General features: G+C 48.6%; 1 protein-coding gene across 2 annotated transcripts in view; it reads left to right on the top strand.

Annotated features, from left to right (window-relative positions):
* LOC116426986 (zinc finger protein castor homolog 1) overlaps window positions 1–16,364 on the top strand; it is a 120,438-nt gene extending 104,074 nt beyond the window's left edge. The window contains exons 7-11 of one of the 2 annotated variants that reach the window (XM_076373664.1): window positions 9,668–10,246; window positions 10,368–12,011; window positions 12,698–12,796; window positions 13,074–13,992; window positions 14,083–16,364. In XM_076373664.1, coding sequence (XP_076229779.1) covers window positions 9,668–10,246; window positions 10,368–12,011; window positions 12,698–12,796; window positions 13,074–13,992; window positions 14,083–14,587 — 3,746 coding nt within the window. In that variant the 3' untranslated portion in view covers window positions 14,588–16,364. The remainder of the gene's footprint in view (window positions 1–9,667; window positions 10,247–10,367; window positions 12,012–12,697; window positions 12,797–13,073; window positions 13,993–14,082) is intronic. The other variant, XM_076373665.1, reaches the window with a different exon arrangement.
* The last annotated feature ends 922 nt before the right edge of the window (window positions 16,365–17,286 follow it).

A 17,286-nucleotide genomic window follows, 5' to 3' on the forward strand; every position in this document is an offset into this window, starting at 1 on the left:
GCCACCGGGCATCGATAGAGCGTGGCGGCGCACTTAATAATAGTCCTCGCTCGTTACGCACTCGTCGAACTGCCTTGTTAAGGCTAACAGCCACTCGCTGTCGGGGAATATTCGAAAGTTATCGGACACGCGATCTCGTAAATCAGCGCGCGTTATGGGACATTGTGGAACTTTGAAATACGCTGCCCCGGCCACCGAAGAGCAAATAGTACGAGCGATTTGTCGTAGATTTTCGCTCAACCGCGAGCTAAGAACAAACCAATCCCAGGAACGCCATTTTCTCACCCGGAAGGACTATATTTCTCCCATAGCTACCGATCGTTCCATTTCTTCCTCGCAATTCCTGCCCCGGAAATTTATCGGCGCAGCTCGCGCGTTTGTTTCGCTAATTGTCTGAAATAATGTGATTATAAAGACGATCCCCGCTTCTAATTGGTTGCTATCTTTAGCGATGTTTAATCATCGAAGTAGTAACGGAAGAATTGTATGAGAAACAGAGAAGCTTTGAGGATTGTTAATATATAAATTCTATATAATTGAGTTTATTGATTAATCAGAATGAACGTGGAATATATAGCTATATTATCAAAGTTTCGAAATGTCATCAAGAACAAACAATAGGGGCAGTAAACACTCGAAAAGAAATTACCCTGGAAAAAGCTTATCAACCCCAATATACAGAGCAATTAGAATCATCGATTTCAGTCGGATGTCGTCTCGGAAACGTTGAACCACGCGGTCTTCCCTTAATTATCCTCGGCCTGATTAATCATCCCGACCCCTCACCCATCTGCAAGTTCGTAGGTTCAACACTATCGTGTTTCCAGTAAACAGAGGGCAATCGATCGTTCAATATTTCACCGCGACGATTTTATTACCGATCCATTTTCTCCGTGTCGCACCCCTTTCGCCCTAAATCCTCGGGCCCGGAAAATTCGTTGAATGAAAAATCAGCCCGTCCCCGATGATCGGGATTCGAATTTCATGTTTTGACAGCGGATCGATGATCCGTGCCCATTCCCTTCACCATCGATCTCTTTTTTATCCGTTCACCTCTATAGATTGACACCAGAAAATAAAGTTTTCGAAACTCGAACAAAAGGGGCTCGGGCGCGAGAGTAGGCTGGCTCCCTCTTCTGGCTATTTGAATTCGTAGAAAGGGTTCGATTCTGTTTATTTTCGGGCAAGGGGGCGGCGCGTACACGTGTGTACGTGTTCGGGGTGGGAGGACACGCTCACACGTGAACGGCCGATATTACGCGAGCGCGCCCCTCTCGCCCTCGTGAAAAGTTTACGCGTCCCACGTAAGAGCCGGGGAATTGGGGTGGCGAGTTCCTCGGGGGGCGCCCCACGCGATAAGTAGTACGCGTGTTTTCGCTCGAACTCAATTTACCCCCGTAACGGTGGAAACACCGGCGAAAGGGTGGCCTTTCCTTTGAAACTAAAAATCTTTATCCGACCGGGGGCCGGCTGGATTTTAGGGGCCGGCCGCGCTCGTGGAAAGTCCGATCGGCTACCCCTTCTTTTTTAAAATTTAAACCCCTCGCGTCGAGATTTTCTATTCTCGTATGTACGGCCTCTTTCGTGATTCAGACGCTGAACCCTCCGTACAGATGCGGTTGTGTCGGCCAACATTCCAGCGCGTTTGTTCTGCGAAATTTGGAAATTTCGGGGATTAAGGAGCACTCCAGATGGATTTGTAATTTATCGGCAACTGCAACTAATTTTTATGGTGTCTCTAGTGAAAATGAAAAATGCTGTAACATTCCTTATTTATTTTCCTTCTCAGTATGAAATTTGAATGTGTGGAAAATCGAATAATTTTGGGGTAGTTTCTTTGATTCGTGAAAATATTTGATATTATAACTGGTGCAGTATTGGAGCCTACGGAGTTCAAAGGGTTAAGAATTGAAGAATCGAAGATTTGAAGATTCAGGAATTTGAGAGTTTCAGAGTTTAGAACTTCGAGAGATCGAGATATAACGGTATGATACAATTTTCAACCCCCAAACCTCAAGCTTCGAAAACACGAAAGAATGGATCTCGCGCTTAGTATCCCTCCCAAGCGTTCAACCCTTCCACTTGCACAATTCCGACGCAACTGGCACATGTGCCCCGCAGCCAGTAACTAAGAATAAAAACTAAAATATCAACCCAGTCCCCTGGTCCACTGCAACGGAGCCGGTCAATAATTCCGGAAATCATTGTTCTGTGCGGGTTTCCCCCCAGTTAAATTTAACACGGCCGCCATAAGTAACACGGTGGAAGCGGGACGAGGAGGGGTGGGGCGCGTAGCCACGATTCCGTGAATAAGAAGGGGGTGCGTCTCGATGGGGAGGGGGTTGACACTAAGTAGTATGTCCGTGTAACAGTGGCCCGAAAAATCCATACGTCCAGAGCTAGATTAAAATGAGAGAAGAAAAAAGGAACGGCGAAGGGACGAAACGAGCGGCAGAGGGAGGGAGAAAAAATTCCGCGCCTCGCCGGAGGGGTAAAACGATACCAGCTATACGCGACATTAATGAATGCGCCTTTAGAAAACGGGCGAGGAGAGAGCGAGCGGCCGCCGCGTCGGAGGAACGAGGACAGAGGCGCGCGTAGCACGTGGCTCGATTGCTTTAACGACCGTTTGTACGCGCGCGCGTTCGCTCGTTCACGCACGAGGCTCTCTCCGCTCCTCACGAAAGGCTTCGACGATGGACTCGAGCCGCTGAATAATCGACGACGGTGAATAATCCCGTTTTTCGGTGCATCGGGATTCGGCCCTGACACTCGAGCCGCCTGCGATTCCCGCTTGATCAAAGGAAACGAACGACCCCCACCGGTTTCCTGAAAAGAAAACCCTTCCGACGGTCTCTCCTAGGTTTTCTGAATAGCTCGCAGAACCTAATCATCCTCGAGAAGGAACGAAGGGGATCGTACTTTTTCTCGGGCCAGCTTCTTTCGGAGTCGCGTTCGGGATTTTTCGTTTAAGTTTCGGGGGATTCGACGCTTTGATCGTCGATCGGAGGGGTGTAGATTTTGATAGGCGAATTTTGACGTGGAGAATGGTTTTCTGTGAATCTAAGTTTCTCAATAACTCGTGAAATTGATTGATTACCCTCGAAATGTGTGGAAATGGGAAGTTTTTTAGAGTAACGTCGAATTTCTTTATGTTAAGTCTTAGAAGATTCAAAGCTTCAACCCTGAATAAAAGGGTGAACACTTTGACAAATGAATTTTAAATTATATCCAGCTTCTGAACGGTCTTCAAATTACTTTCTAAGTATCACACGGCGAATTAATCACTTCTCATTTACTCTCCATCGCGTATCAAACGCTTCCTCGCTGGTAGAGCAACCGAAAGAGGCCAAAGAAAATTCGCGGGGAATTAGCCTGAAAACTAAAATTGCCGTGGCGGCCGTATACGGCGCAATCATCAATTTAGCCGCAACCATGAAAATCGTGGCGCCAGCGGGGTCACCCGAAAGCGAGCGCGGCGACGAAACGAGAAAGTCGCGGTTGAAGGTGGAAGGCGGTTGAGGCACAGCTCGCAGCGACTGGCGGGAGGGAGAAAGAAGAGCGGAGATCGGGACGAGAAAGCGAGAAAGCGCGAGGCGGACACTAAACTATTCTAAGATCCTCTGCGAGAGAGTGTCGCGGACTTATTGTCCCTCAGCGAGAGCAACGACGGCGTTATTTCTGTCAAAATTACGTTATGGTCGCCATTCTACTGTCCCGTTTCTCTCGGTGGTATCCGTTTAGCACCTTCTTCCACGGTGGTGAGTTTTCTTCTTCTTCTTCAGCGCGCTCTCTTCGTCTTCTTCCTCTTCTTCGTCTTCTTCCCCGTCTTCTTACCGAGTCCGTTTCTCCCTTTCTCCGTGCCGCAGCTCATGGAATCGGTTTCGCGCGCGTTACCAGAATAAACGCGGCCCGCGCAACCATCATTATAATTAACGCCGTTTCCTTCTTTAGGGAAGAAGCCGTGCGCTCCAGAGATGGCCGTGCCACACGAATCTCTCGCGGCGGCCTCCTTCCGACTACGGGAATTTACGATCCAACACCCCATGCCTCTGCCGATAGAATTATTCGCGCCTTTGTCTACCCGCTCTTCTTCCTAATTATTACCCGACCGTCCAGTCGCGGGATTTATGACCGTTATTTATAGACCAGGCCTCTTCTGATATCCGTGGATTCGACGAACGTTACTGGGAATTGCTCGAATTCTACGTTTTTCATGGGGGATGCACTGAACCGCAGTTCAAGCTCGTTCCCTTTGAATTCTTTTCGCTTTGTTTTGGCGAGGAAACGAGGATTATAATACTTTACTTCCCATGGTTCCTCGGGTTAGGGTAACCTCGAAGCACATATGGAATATTTGAATATTCAACTCTATAATAATTGTATTACTCGTCTGACGATGAACATCCTGAACTACTTACAGAAAATGAGAATCCGAGGCTATTTTATTCAGAACACTAACGTTCTGTAAAACTATAGAACACATAAAAATTCAGAGGTTTCGGAAGCATAGAATTCCGCTCCGGGACAGAAGTTAATATTTAGGGGTTGATACAACATCGAGGCTCGATAGACTCGCGCCTCATTGCTCCCGTTCAGTTGGAACCCTTCCTCTCCCCGAGCTTCATCAAAAATATTAAAACTCGCCGTCACAATATTCCCACCAGCCGTGTCTCACCCCCTCACCGCCCCTCGGCGTAGTCGAATCGACGCAGCGTCTCTATTCTGGCTCATTAAATCGCATCTGGCCGGTTACTCCTTTGCCGGAGCCGTTTTTCCGGAAACAATGTTGTGACGAGGGCCGTCGAAAAAAGGGGCGAAGCGGGGTGTAGCGGGGCGGCTGCCCGTTGGGAGTTCTTTTTTTTTGTCGGTATTTAGGCCCTCTCCGTCGAGAGAAAGAGAGAGAGAGCGAGAGAGAAAAGGAAGGAAAAGAACTGAATGGACCCTTCGCGAAAGAGGAGAACGGACTTGCGACGCAGCGGGCACTTGACGCATTATCCAAACACGCTGATTTTGCGGGTTACGCTCACCTCCGCCCTCCTTCTGGCCCCTTGAACCGTTGACAGTCAATTATTCGTTCAGTCAGACCGTCGAAATTGGTGCTAGAAGAATTGTTAACGTATAATTACTTGAACGGATCTCTCCTCTTTTCCATCTTCTTTCTTCCTTCTTCCTTTTTTTTCCATCGAGAATCATCCCCCCGGGTGTTTCGGGTTTTGTTAAACCCTCTACTCGCCGCCCCCCTCCGGAGGGTTGACAGTTAATTATTCGTTAGTCGGTTCTTCGAGCCGTGGCTGGATGCTACAGTGAGTTTTAGTACGGAATTATTCGAACGGATGTTATTTTTGAAGAAAGAGTCTCACCCCTTTGGTGGTTCTGGGATACTTTTATTACTGCGTCGACCCTCTTCACAGCTTGGTAATTATTTATTATTTACCTGGGACTTTGGCATCGGGCGCGGAGGAATTGTCAACGATTAATTACTAGAATGACCCTTTTTTTGTAATTTAAGAACCACCCCCTGTATATCTCGCGTCGTATCCTTAATTCTTTCAGCCCTCTCGATGGTTCAATAATTGATTACTCGTTAATAGTACCTTCGTAATTCATCATTAGAGTATTCCCAGCTATCATTCCCTTTCTTCAGTTAAATCATTGGTAACATTCTAACGAACTATTCACCACAAAGCAATCTACAGAGAAACTCGTTCGATCCACAAAAATCCCCTGGCAAAAAAACAAAATTCCAAAGCTCAGACTTTATCTATAGCTTCGAACGTATCAAACCCATGGTTCCAGGAGTCCCATTGAATCCTCTGTTCGATCGAAAACGAAAACGGTGCGTGCGTTCCGTGCGTCCTCGAGGATTTCGGGTGCGCGCAGGTTAGGCCCGTATAAAGGGTTACTCAGCCAAGAGCACGCGGATTAAATGATTAAAAAAAGGAAATAAAGAAAAAAAACGGGGAAAGAGAGAGCGAGAGAACGAGAGAGCAAGATGGAAGAATGAGTGAAGAGGGCGAGCTGAAATACGGGGCCTGCTTTTCAGGATCCGGCCTTTTTGAAAATTTCAAACTACCGGGGCCCCGTTTCCATCCGACCTTTCCCCTCCTGCGTTCGTCGCGCGAGTTTCAAGAACCACGAATAAAAGGGTTCTGGCTCTGTGAAAGGTGGATCCCGCGTTAAGGGTAGGAAAAGAGAGAGAGACGGGAGGAGGGGCGGCGGGCCTGGTGCGTGTGTCGTCCCCGTGAGTTTCTCATATTTTTTAAGATTTGCCCCCTTAAGCCGTGTCACGTTTCTCGTATTATTCGTGCCGGTTAGAAAACCGGACCGGCGTTTTTGAGCTGCCGTGTGGGTGGCGCGCCCCCTCCCCTTCGCTCTTCGTCCTAGAACCACTTTGAATGGTAACTCGTGTATCCGAAACTCGCGATCCGATCACAATGCCCGGGACATTAATCCTTCGCGTGGCCCCTTTCAGCTATTGATCGCGCAACTTTTTCGTCGCGACACGCGTGTGTGCTCGCTTCCAATGCTCGGAGATTCTCCTTTGTTTATTTCTCCTCGATGGATTTAGCGTTATTCGATTTATAGAAATTCGGTTACTCGGAAAGAGACAAAAGAGGGAAATAGCTGCGAATCTTTCTACAGAAATCTTTCGGTGATGATCTAGTTCAATTTAATGGAAATTATCTGCGTTAATCGTTACTAAGCTCATGTAATATTTTACTATCGACAATTTGTAAGAAATACAGAATTTTCCATTCTACTGCAGGTGGAAATTTCATTTGAAGATAATACATTTATAATAGGAAAATAGTCTGCTTTGATGCATGGGTAATGAACAACATTGATTCTTGTTAAATTAGTTTAGAAATCATCACGAGTCCCACTCGTCATTGTACGGCAAGGGGTTAACACGTTGACTGCTACAGAAACCAGCGTTTTGTATCACTCAATCTTTCTGTAAGATAAACAATTATTAATTATTGAGAATGACAATATTCCGTTATTATCTAGTTCTCTGCTCGACACTTTTATTCGAGTCATCTTACAGGTTATAATTATTTTCTTATAATTTGGAAACGGTCACCGGTGGCCGCCGTGGCAGTCAACGTAATGGCACCAGTAAATTGAAACTAAAGTGATGCCTTGTTAAATATCGCTACAATTCACCGTCTGTTGTGTCCGTTGAAGACTTTGTACGCCGTAATTGCCGGGACTTGCCAGGAACAGCCCGAAATGCTGGAACAAACGACTCTAGGAATAGCGAGCACGGATAAATAACCACGAGGACGGACGATTTACGAAAGAATATGCATCATTGTAGCTTTTAACGAGTTCCAAGGCCAGGTTCCGTTCGACAGCCGGTACCGCGGCGGTTTTGGCACGCTTCCTGCGACGCGGCCCGCATAATTAGGCGTCAACAAAATGTCTGACGTTCCCGGATACGAGGGGACGGAATCATGGACTCCCGTGATGCAGGCGTGGACCAACGTGTTTATTCTTAATTAATACGGCCCGATCGAGCCTTGACCTCGCCTCATCTCTCTCCTCTTTCTCTTTTTTACCTCTGCCCGCGCCGCGTTTCTCGCTCTCGCTCTTCCTCTTTCCGCGCTGCGACAAGAAACGCGGCTGTAAATTCGCGCGTATCACAATTTCCTCGTCGCGACTCGCCACTCGGAAGAAGGTGGCTCTAACGAGCGGCACAAAACACGCAGCTGCGTTACATAATTACCGCACACCGGAGGATAGATTAATAGCCATAACTGAACGTTACGCAATAATACGCGAGACCGTTCCCGCTTCAGCTGAATCGGATTATTAATTTAAACATCCAGGACGAGCCGCGAATTTCGTTAGTCGGTCACGCGATCACGGATGTTTCCCGATGATCTCGGTACCTTCCATCGGCAATCTGCAATTAGAACGAGAAACCATTGGAACAAACAGTTGCATATTAACGTTTCAAGACATTTACCAACATTCTCATCGATTCACCATCGTTCCAGATTCAATCCTCAACATCGATAATTCTAACAAAAATCACCACATTCATCTACCATTCTTATCCCTCTGATTCCAACCTCCAAACCGATCCCAGTTTCCCATAAACTTTTCCTACAATCACTACGCATCAACTTCCCAACCCATCTATCCGAGAAATTAAACAATCGACACACAGACGAGCGCAGTATCGTAGATTCAAAAATGTGCTTCGAACCGTCCGCATACCGATAAAATGGAACGATCCGGCTGAATAGAACATTGTGCAACACTCGAACCGAAGAAACGTCCGGGTTTCTCGCGGATTCCCCGATAGTTTGCGGAACATAATGCCGGAGCATAATGCTCGGGGCCTCTCCCTCGCAACCTTTACCATTTCGTCTCTTTTCCCCGTGTTCCTTTTTCTTTCGTTTCGGCCCGCGGGACGGCCAGGCGTGGTGGGGCCTGAGGGGCGTGGGGCGGGGGGGAGAGAGAGAACCCTTTCCTCTCTTTCGCGTACCACACGTGCGCATAAAACTTCTCCGGCCCCGGTACCGTATCCCCGGCAGGCCGGAGCGAGAAAAAGGGGGACCCCTAAGAGAAATATTCGACAATTTTTAAACTCGTTTCTGAACGCATTCAAACGTGCGCACAGTCGGCAAGTAGGAATTTCTCGGAATCAGCCGGGGCCCTCGCCGGGGCACGCCGAACTCGGGAACGTGGTTTCCGGCGAACGGGGGTGGGGGCCACGCTATATATTCTCCCCCTCGGCCGCCCCCGACCGCCGCGGTGGTTACATATTTCGCGGTTATTCGCGGGTTTCTCGGGACCGGTGAGAATCATGATCACGTTCGAACTTAATGGACGAGAAATCACGATTAGTTACCGTCATAAACCTCAATTTTCAACGGAATTCTTTTATTTACCGCTGTACCCGCGTTCCTCGCGCGGCAGCGGGAATTGCCTTCTTTCCTTGAATCGAATGTTCGGTTTATCGTTGGAAACCTGCATTGTTTCAGTTTTATTGTTGATTTTTCATGATTATTGGTGGATTCTTGTATTCGAACTTGATAATCAAAGTGTTTTAAAGATAGACTTTGTTTTTTGAAGTTTAATGAATAGTGTTTGTAATCGTCTTGTTGTTTTCATTGTTCTACATTGAAGTGTTTTTACAACGCTTCCATAATTTACCAAGCGCGTCGAATAACCAGTTTTTTGGAAGCATACTGTAGGTCGGCGAACGGTTCATAATTCTTAATATGTGCATCGGAAGCTGCTCTAGTATGTGTCGTTGAACTGCATTAATGCCGCCGCGGCTAAAACATTTTACGAACGCGGTCGTTAACGGTGCAGTCCTTCTTAGCGATGAATCCCGTTCTTACCGACCACCTGTTCTTCCAATCGAAGGTACGTTTACCGACGTGGTTCCCCCATGACGCACTGGTCGCATAGGAATCTACGTTCGGAGTCCCATTCGATACGAGTATCATTGCCGAACGACACGCGTCGATCTCGTTTCCTCCCACAATACATTTATTGTCCTATTGATACGTTGCAGATCGTAAATCGTCAGAGTTGTTAAATGAAAAGGAAAGAGATCTGAATCTAGAACACGTTCTCTGAACGAAAGTTGCTCGGTAGCCGCGAGACAAGAGCTTGACGTCGACTTTCCGTTTTCTGATTGCAGCCCTGCTGAGACAAAGCATGTCTCCTGTGGCGGATACCTTGATCGGTAGCTCGAAAAGCTCGGTGTCCCAGCCTATAATCGATTACTCGCGATACGTGAGGCGGTACACGTCCGGGCAAGAGTGCGGCAGCTCGTACTGCAAGGAGCTCGGCTGCCGAGAGCATTTTCACTGTCTGGACTGCAGTGGTAGGGTGTTCGTGAAGAAAGAGGAGATGATCAGGCATTTCAAGTGGCACAAAAAGAGGGACGAATCTTTGCAGCACGGTTTCATGAGGTACTCGCCGACGGACGACTGCTCGGAGAGGCATCCGGGCCGCGCGTGTCCCCACAATCGCAAACAGACCCACTACCACTGCATCCACGAGAACTGCGACAAGGTTTACATATCCACGTCGGACGTGCAGATGCACGCGAACTACCATCGCAAGGATTCCGCGATCATACAGGAGGGTTTCCAACGGTTCCGCGCCACCGAGAGCTGCGCTACCGATCACTGCACCTTCGTCGGCCAGAGGACCACGCACTTCCACTGCCGGCGACCCGGATGTAGGTTCACGTTCAAGAACAAGGCTGACATGGGTAAGAAACATGACAAATAGCAATCATTGCTACTTCTCAGACCATGAAAGCATCAAATCGATTATCCCCTACGTGTTCATCTGTCATTTATTAATTGTTTCGTTGTCCCGCTTCGTTCCAGACAAGCACAAATCCTACCACATCAAAGACGAGCAGCTCTCCCGCGACGGTTTCAAGAAGTTCATGAAGTCTGAAGCGTGTACGTTCGAGCAGTGCCGTTTCTCCCGCGTCTGCAACCACATCCACTGCATACGACCCCACTGCAGCTACGTCCTCCATTCATCCGGCCAGCTCTTCTCCCACAAACGGAAACACGAGCGCCACGAGTCCGAGCTAGCCTACCGAAAATACAAGCAGATCAGCTCGGTGTCCGGCGTTAGACCCCCTGGTTCCTGGCCACCTGATGATCTCAGTGGACAGAGTCTCTCTTTGAGCCTGAACGGAGAGAGTTCGAACGAGGATAGAGGATCGCCATCGTACTACTCTTTAGACGACTCCTTCCAAAGTGGCAGCGACCTGGCGATGGATCTTACCGCGCCGACGACTACTACGGTCTCTGCTAGTGGAAGCTCCACGATGACCATCGATTCCCAGCATCAGCAGCAACAGCAGGGTCAATTGACGGCGACAGAGCTAGCGTACCTAGTGCCAGGTAGCTCGGAATGCCCCTGCCACCTAGGCAGGGAGCATCATCATTGCGGACTCGACCGTTGCGGCGCTGCGCTGAGGGATCCTCGCGAGGTCAGGGAACATTTGAGGGAACACGAGACTCAGGAACGCATCACCGACGCTTTCTTCGAAGAAGGTGGCTGCGATGACAGTTGTCCTTACGCTGATAAAGAGAAGCACTATCACTGCAACTGGGAGAACTGTCGAGAGGTGATCCTCTCTACTGACAAGCCGTTCCGCAGGCTTCAACATTACAAGATCCACGAGTACAGCAGGCAACTGAACCTATCATGCTCCTCTCACGCTCTTTCTTCTGACGTGACGTTGACCCACTTGACGAACATCGACGCTATGTTCAGGCGGAAACGAGGCAGACCCCCTAAGAACAGGGTCATCGAAATTTGGTCTGGCGGCGATCCAACTACTCATACTCACGACTCGCCGCAAGCTATCTTCACCAGCTTCAAGCTACCTAAACCGCAGACCCCCAGTCTGACAGTGAACCCTTTGACAGAGGATCGCGAAGGGAGCATCTCTCCCTCAAACAGCCTCGGCGAACCGGAAGGATTCTCCACGTATAATCCCGACGGATGTCCGGATCCGGCTTGCGTCCTAAGGTCCACGAGACACCATCACTGCTCTCAGGCCAGGTGTCACTTCTCCACTGACAGGCCTGACCAACTGTTGATGCACAGCAAGGACTTCCATGACAATGTAGATATACCGGCTGGATTCGCGTTCTTCGATAAAATGGTGGACTGCCGGCTGCCTGGGTGTCACAGTAACCGCGTGAACCGGCATTTTCACTGCACCAGGCCCAACTGTGGATACTCCTTTGTTAGATACTCGACAATGGCGTTGCACGAAAAGCAACACACCGGGCACAACGACTCTGCCGGTCAGGAATCGGTTCACGACAGTCACCACCAGATTCAGTCGGTCGTACAGGAGGCCAAGCCTAGGATTCAGGTGAAGAATCCGGCGGAGCTGATCGAGAAGCCGGACGAGTGCTTGACCGCCGCGGATCTGGAGAACAGATCTATGATGGAGGAGAAGGAGGTGGAGATCCCCAGTCCCGATGCCAACAAGACGACCGGTAAGTGGCGAGTGATAGTCGGACACGAACCCAGTGCACCTGTACAGTACTGTGTTTTATTTTTAATAGAGTTTTGAGTTTGGTAGTTACACTCGAGACAGATAGTCGACTGCATGTCCTTTTTTCTGCACGTACACGCACCACAATTGTATATTCGAACACATCAGCACCACACCTTCCGATGGTACACATTGCCGAGATTTGTTTTTTTTTCTTTTGTTTTATCCCATTCCGCTTATCAACGATTTTACGCGCGTCTCAGCGATGCTGCGCGAGTTGCACCGATTTCCAGTGATGAAACGTAATCATTGGTTTGTCTAGTGGATTTTTAGAAACGATTGGTGATTGAAATATAGAAATCGTTACGTTTTGTTGCTGGAGACCCGAGGGAACTGGCGTTCATTTGGAGAATTATCTAATAAATCTTTGCAATCAGAAAGACTTTTATCCATTGCACGATGATTGTAAGCTGCCATAAAAATATTGTACATACGTATGAATAAATATATGCAAAGATTTATAAAACGAAGCAAGACATCCTCATCGCCCATATTTTTCCACCGTCACGTTTGTACATTGATTTTTTTTTTTATCTTTTTGCGTCTGATGTATCTATTGTACAAGGTGGTTGTAATTCTAGTGGGAGGTATATTTGAAGTGTTGGTTGTTTGGTTGATTGTTGCTAGTGGTGAGGGCGGCAGGCACCTATTATCCGGTCAGTGGACCGCCGAGTGAACCTGCACTTCCGGGCGTCGTGCTATCCATGCGAACTTCCGTGCATCAAGGTTCGTGTCTCTATCGACGACAGATTTTCTTGCCTTGAAACGTGTTCTCTTAGTATAAACCCAGGCGAGGGACATGGCAAAGGATTGTATCTTTGATCCCTGATGAACCGATGTCTCATTATCATGTAGATCATTGTTCCCTTGAGAATCATTCGAAAACAAAAGACTTGCAAGCATCGGATTTAGCCAGGTCTCGCCTGTGGCACCAGTGTCGTCGCAATTCGCGTCCCCGCGGTCAGGACTCTCGTCTAAAAAATACCGATCCTTACGATTCCAGAATCACCGGTTCTCCCATCGACCAGCTCAGCCTCGCCTCACACGCTGTACGGTCCGGAGCAGAGCTGCAGCAGACCGTTCTGCAAGCTGAAACGGAAGAACCACTACCACTGCAACGCGTGCAACCAGGCGTTCTCCGAGCTGGACCGGCTGGTAGCGCACATAGCGAAGCATTCGACGGGCGCGATCCTCAGCCAGCAGCAGCACGACCTGGCGAACCAAGTGCCCAATCAGCTGCAACACGAGTACCTGGCGCAGCTGTCCCAGAAGCACGAGTTCATGGCGCAGAACGCTCAGATGGCGCAGAACATTCAGAACTTCCAGAACCAGATGCAGCGTCAGATGCAGCAGACGCTGGGTCAGATGAACCAGCAGAGCCAGGTGAAGGACGTGAAGATGGAGCCGGCGAGAAGCGGAGCTGACGTCGGCGTGCAGAATGTGCCCAGCGTGAAGAGAGAGCCGAATGAGATCACCAGAGACGAGGGGAACAATTCAGTGATGGACGCCAACGAGAACGGACAATTGTCCCAGCCAAGCGTGCCTCCTAACGTCCAACAGTCTCCTGTCCCTACAAGCTTCGAGCTGGACCTCAGCCATGGATTCCACTTTCCCAGTCCCGCCGTGATGGCCGCCATGAACCAACAGATCGCTCTCATGAACCAAGCTCTGCCGCCGTTCCTTCAACACGGTGGCATGTATACCGGAGCACCAGGGCTGATGTTTGCTCCCGGTCTACCTCCGGCTAACTTCCTACCTCCTGCCAGGGACGAGAATCCTCTAGCCTCGCTGGCTGCGAACCTTAACCTCAATAAGAGGTCCCTGTCTCCGCCTGACAGCAATTCCCCGGAGGCCAAGAAACAGAGGCTGCATCACTCGATGAGGATGCTGAAGGATGAACCGGTGCCCGAAGGATACGTCAGGTTTGTATCGTTTCTGTATCCGAAAATGTCCTAGTTCTTTCCAAGAGTTAGTTTCACAGGAACTGTTAACGAAACTATTCGACATTCCAGGTTCCGCTTCAACGAAGACTGCAGGTACCCTCATTGCGGCTACAGGGAGCACCAAACGCACTTCCACTGCATGCGCCAGGACTGCGGCTACTCGTTCTGCGACAAAACCCGCTTCGTGCAACACACCGCTCGCCACGAACGACTGGACACCCTGATGGGCGGCGACTTCCAGCAGTACAGGGCGAACGTACCTTGCGGCAGAGCGCAGTGCGCGTACACGTCTTCGCTGGGCTCGATGCAGAACAAGGCTTCTCACTTCCACTGTCTGAAGTGCGACTTCGTGTGCACGGACACTAACAAGGTGGTCGCTCACCGGCGTCAGCACGCGAAGCTGGACAGCATAGCGGCAGCAGGCTTCCAGAAGTTCACCCCCAGCCAGCCGTGCGGCGGCGTGCAGTGCCAGCACTCCGGTAAACAGACCCACTACCACTGCCTGCAGTGTCAGTACGCGGTGCTGGGCCTGGCGCAGATGTCCGCTCACAAGTACAGACACATGGACCCATAACGACGTCCAGCTGGGCGGCTATTCGCTGGAGGAGGCTCAAGAAAGACGGTTGTCTTGGTCCCCGTAGACATTCCCCGAAGAGTGCATGCGTGCCCTTGAACGATTGGGGATGAAGAATATCGACGGGGTTTCGGTTGCATGGGATCAGCTGGGATCCTGCGAGTCCTGAGCACCGGAATCGATGAAAAAGACAATGCTCGCTCTCCCTGTAGACATTCCCCTGCGGCGACGCTATGTAATCAACTCTTATGGTTCTACAACGTGCCGGATAACTAAGGGCAACCCGACCTAGTCATTGAGAAGCTAGGATGGACTCCGATTGCCTAGTTTCGGGGGAGACGACACCGTGCGTCGGTTAAGCAGGTCTCTGCTCGATGACTCTTCGTACTTACGAGGATATTTATTTTAACAGCGGCCGGTAACCGACCTGCGAGTCCCGTCGTTACTTAGCATCAGTAGCTATCGTACCGACGGGACAACGGAACGGTTGAACCTGCTCGTTAAGGGCTGCAACGTTTGAATGACACGCTCGTGGTTGATATTGAGGAAAGACTTTTTCGATTCCTTTCGAATTATCTCGCGACGATGTTCGAGCGTGATGATGGAGGTGTTCAATGTTCAATGGAACCTGGTACAGAACCGTAGACAATAAACACGGACGATGAGTCTACCGTTATAGCTTTAGCGCGATGAAAAAAGACAAACTTGTAATATTTAATAGCAAAAGACCTTGTACATTTTTTTTTCTTTTGTTTCTTCTACTTCTTTTTTGTTTTTTCTTTCTTTCTTTCTTTCTCTTTTTTTTTAGTATCGTGTACCCTCCGCGTGGTGCAGCGGCGACTTAGGTCCTAGAGTAGATAGTTAATATATATACATATGCAATGAGAAGAAGAGAAAGAAAATCCTTGAAGGATCCAGCGGAAAGATCGACGAGACTTTTTGTTCGAACGACTGACGTGGCTCGCTTGGTGATGAACTGCCGAGGGCCAAGGTTCGGAGTGTACCGGCGAGCCGAGAAGGACATTGTGCTTCAAAATGGCGTCGTGTCTAGTCCATCGCACCATCGGTGATTTCAGGCGCAACTGAGAATTGCCTGTTAATCGGCCAATCAATTATACTCCACTGTTGGTCGATCGAAAACGGAAACAGGACAGAATCAATCAACGACGGTGCAATGATCTTTCTACCATCGGCAATCACTAAACTCTCTTATCGTCGACGGCGAAACGTTGCTGTACAGTTTCGTCGATCTCGTGTACGACGCAGGAAAGAAACATTCGACCACCCTGGTCTCTTGTAACGATTCTATTGAGAAACGCAAGAAACGCATCACCGATGAACAGAGAAATTGCTTCGAGCCGCGTCACAATGAAACTAAGAATACAAATAGAAATCTGTCTAATGCAATTTATCGATTGCCCGTGAAACGACTCGAGAAACTAGGGTAAGAGTGTTTTCTTTCCAGTTGTCGCGTGTTTTTCGAGAAAGAGGGTCAATCGAATCGTACTAAAGATTATACGCTTCTTCGGGGATACGTGCCGCGGCCGGGAGGGTACCCGTTCACGTTAATCGTATTTACGAACAGTATTGCTAAACCGAGAGTTAATAAAAAGACTGCCAGCCGGAGACGAGACCAGAGCAGACGATGAAAGTAAAAGAATGGCAAAAGATGTCGGACGAATGAGAGAGACAGAGAGAGAGAGAGAGAGAGAGAGAGAGAGAGAGAGAGAGAGAGAGAGAGAGAGAGAGAGAGAGAGAGAGAGAGAGAGAGAGAGAGAGAGAGAGAGAGGTGCGTCGTCCGCGGAGACGGTTTTCATGAAACTAAAGAGTATATTGTATATTGTGAAGTGTACAGTGGCGAGGAACGATAGAGCAGAAAGTATACGCGAGGTATACTCGAGAAATCAGGGGCTCGAATAGAGATGGATGAGATTTCGTTCAAAGAACAATTGATTTCTAACACGATTATGCATGACATGGTTTTTACCAGTTTATTTTTATTTTTGTTTACGTTTGATTGAATCAATTGATATTGTTTTCTTTTTGTTTACATTTTGTTTTCCTTCGGTTAGAGAAGCGTTTCGTCCATCTCTGAGCTTGAGATCGTCCAACAACTGCGTGTCTTATGCGAGAACGATCGAGTTTCTCGCGTTTTCAGCCCCAGGGATGCTCAACGACCATACGACCCTTGTATTTCCCCCGTTTTCACGGTTTCAAAGATGGCTGCAGCGATTCTGAGTACCTCCGGTCGAACTGTAACTCTGAATTTGAGCTCTAGTGACGCTGGGAGGGATTCTTCAGAGGATCCTATAGAATTTGTAAGAGTTTCATGTTTGTAATAGAGATCAAATCGAGGGATGATGATGGAAGGGTACTCATTCACGGGAATTATGAGATTCCATCGCGAATGTCCATCTCTGAACGTGAAAATTCGGTTCTTCCGAAATGTTGCGTTTGAATTCTTCCGGCGATAGGCCTGCACTCGCGATCGTCATCCTTGGAACTCGCTCCCTTTCGGAATCGTGTCTGTCGTTCACCGAGGAAGCTAATCTGAATGTTCTCAAACTTCAGTTTAAACTAATTATATATTACCGTCACAAAATTGAATTCTTAACCTTGATCGTCTTAACAAAGGTTTCTATTCGAAGTTAACGTAGGCTACGTTGAAGATTCCAATTGTATCAAACTATCAAAAATCG

This window comes from Nomia melanderi, chromosome 14 (genome assembly GCF_051020985.1).
Source record: "Nomia melanderi isolate GNS246 chromosome 14, iyNomMela1, whole genome shotgun sequence".
Classification (NCBI taxonomy): domain Eukaryota; kingdom Metazoa; phylum Arthropoda; class Insecta; order Hymenoptera; family Halictidae; genus Nomia; species Nomia melanderi.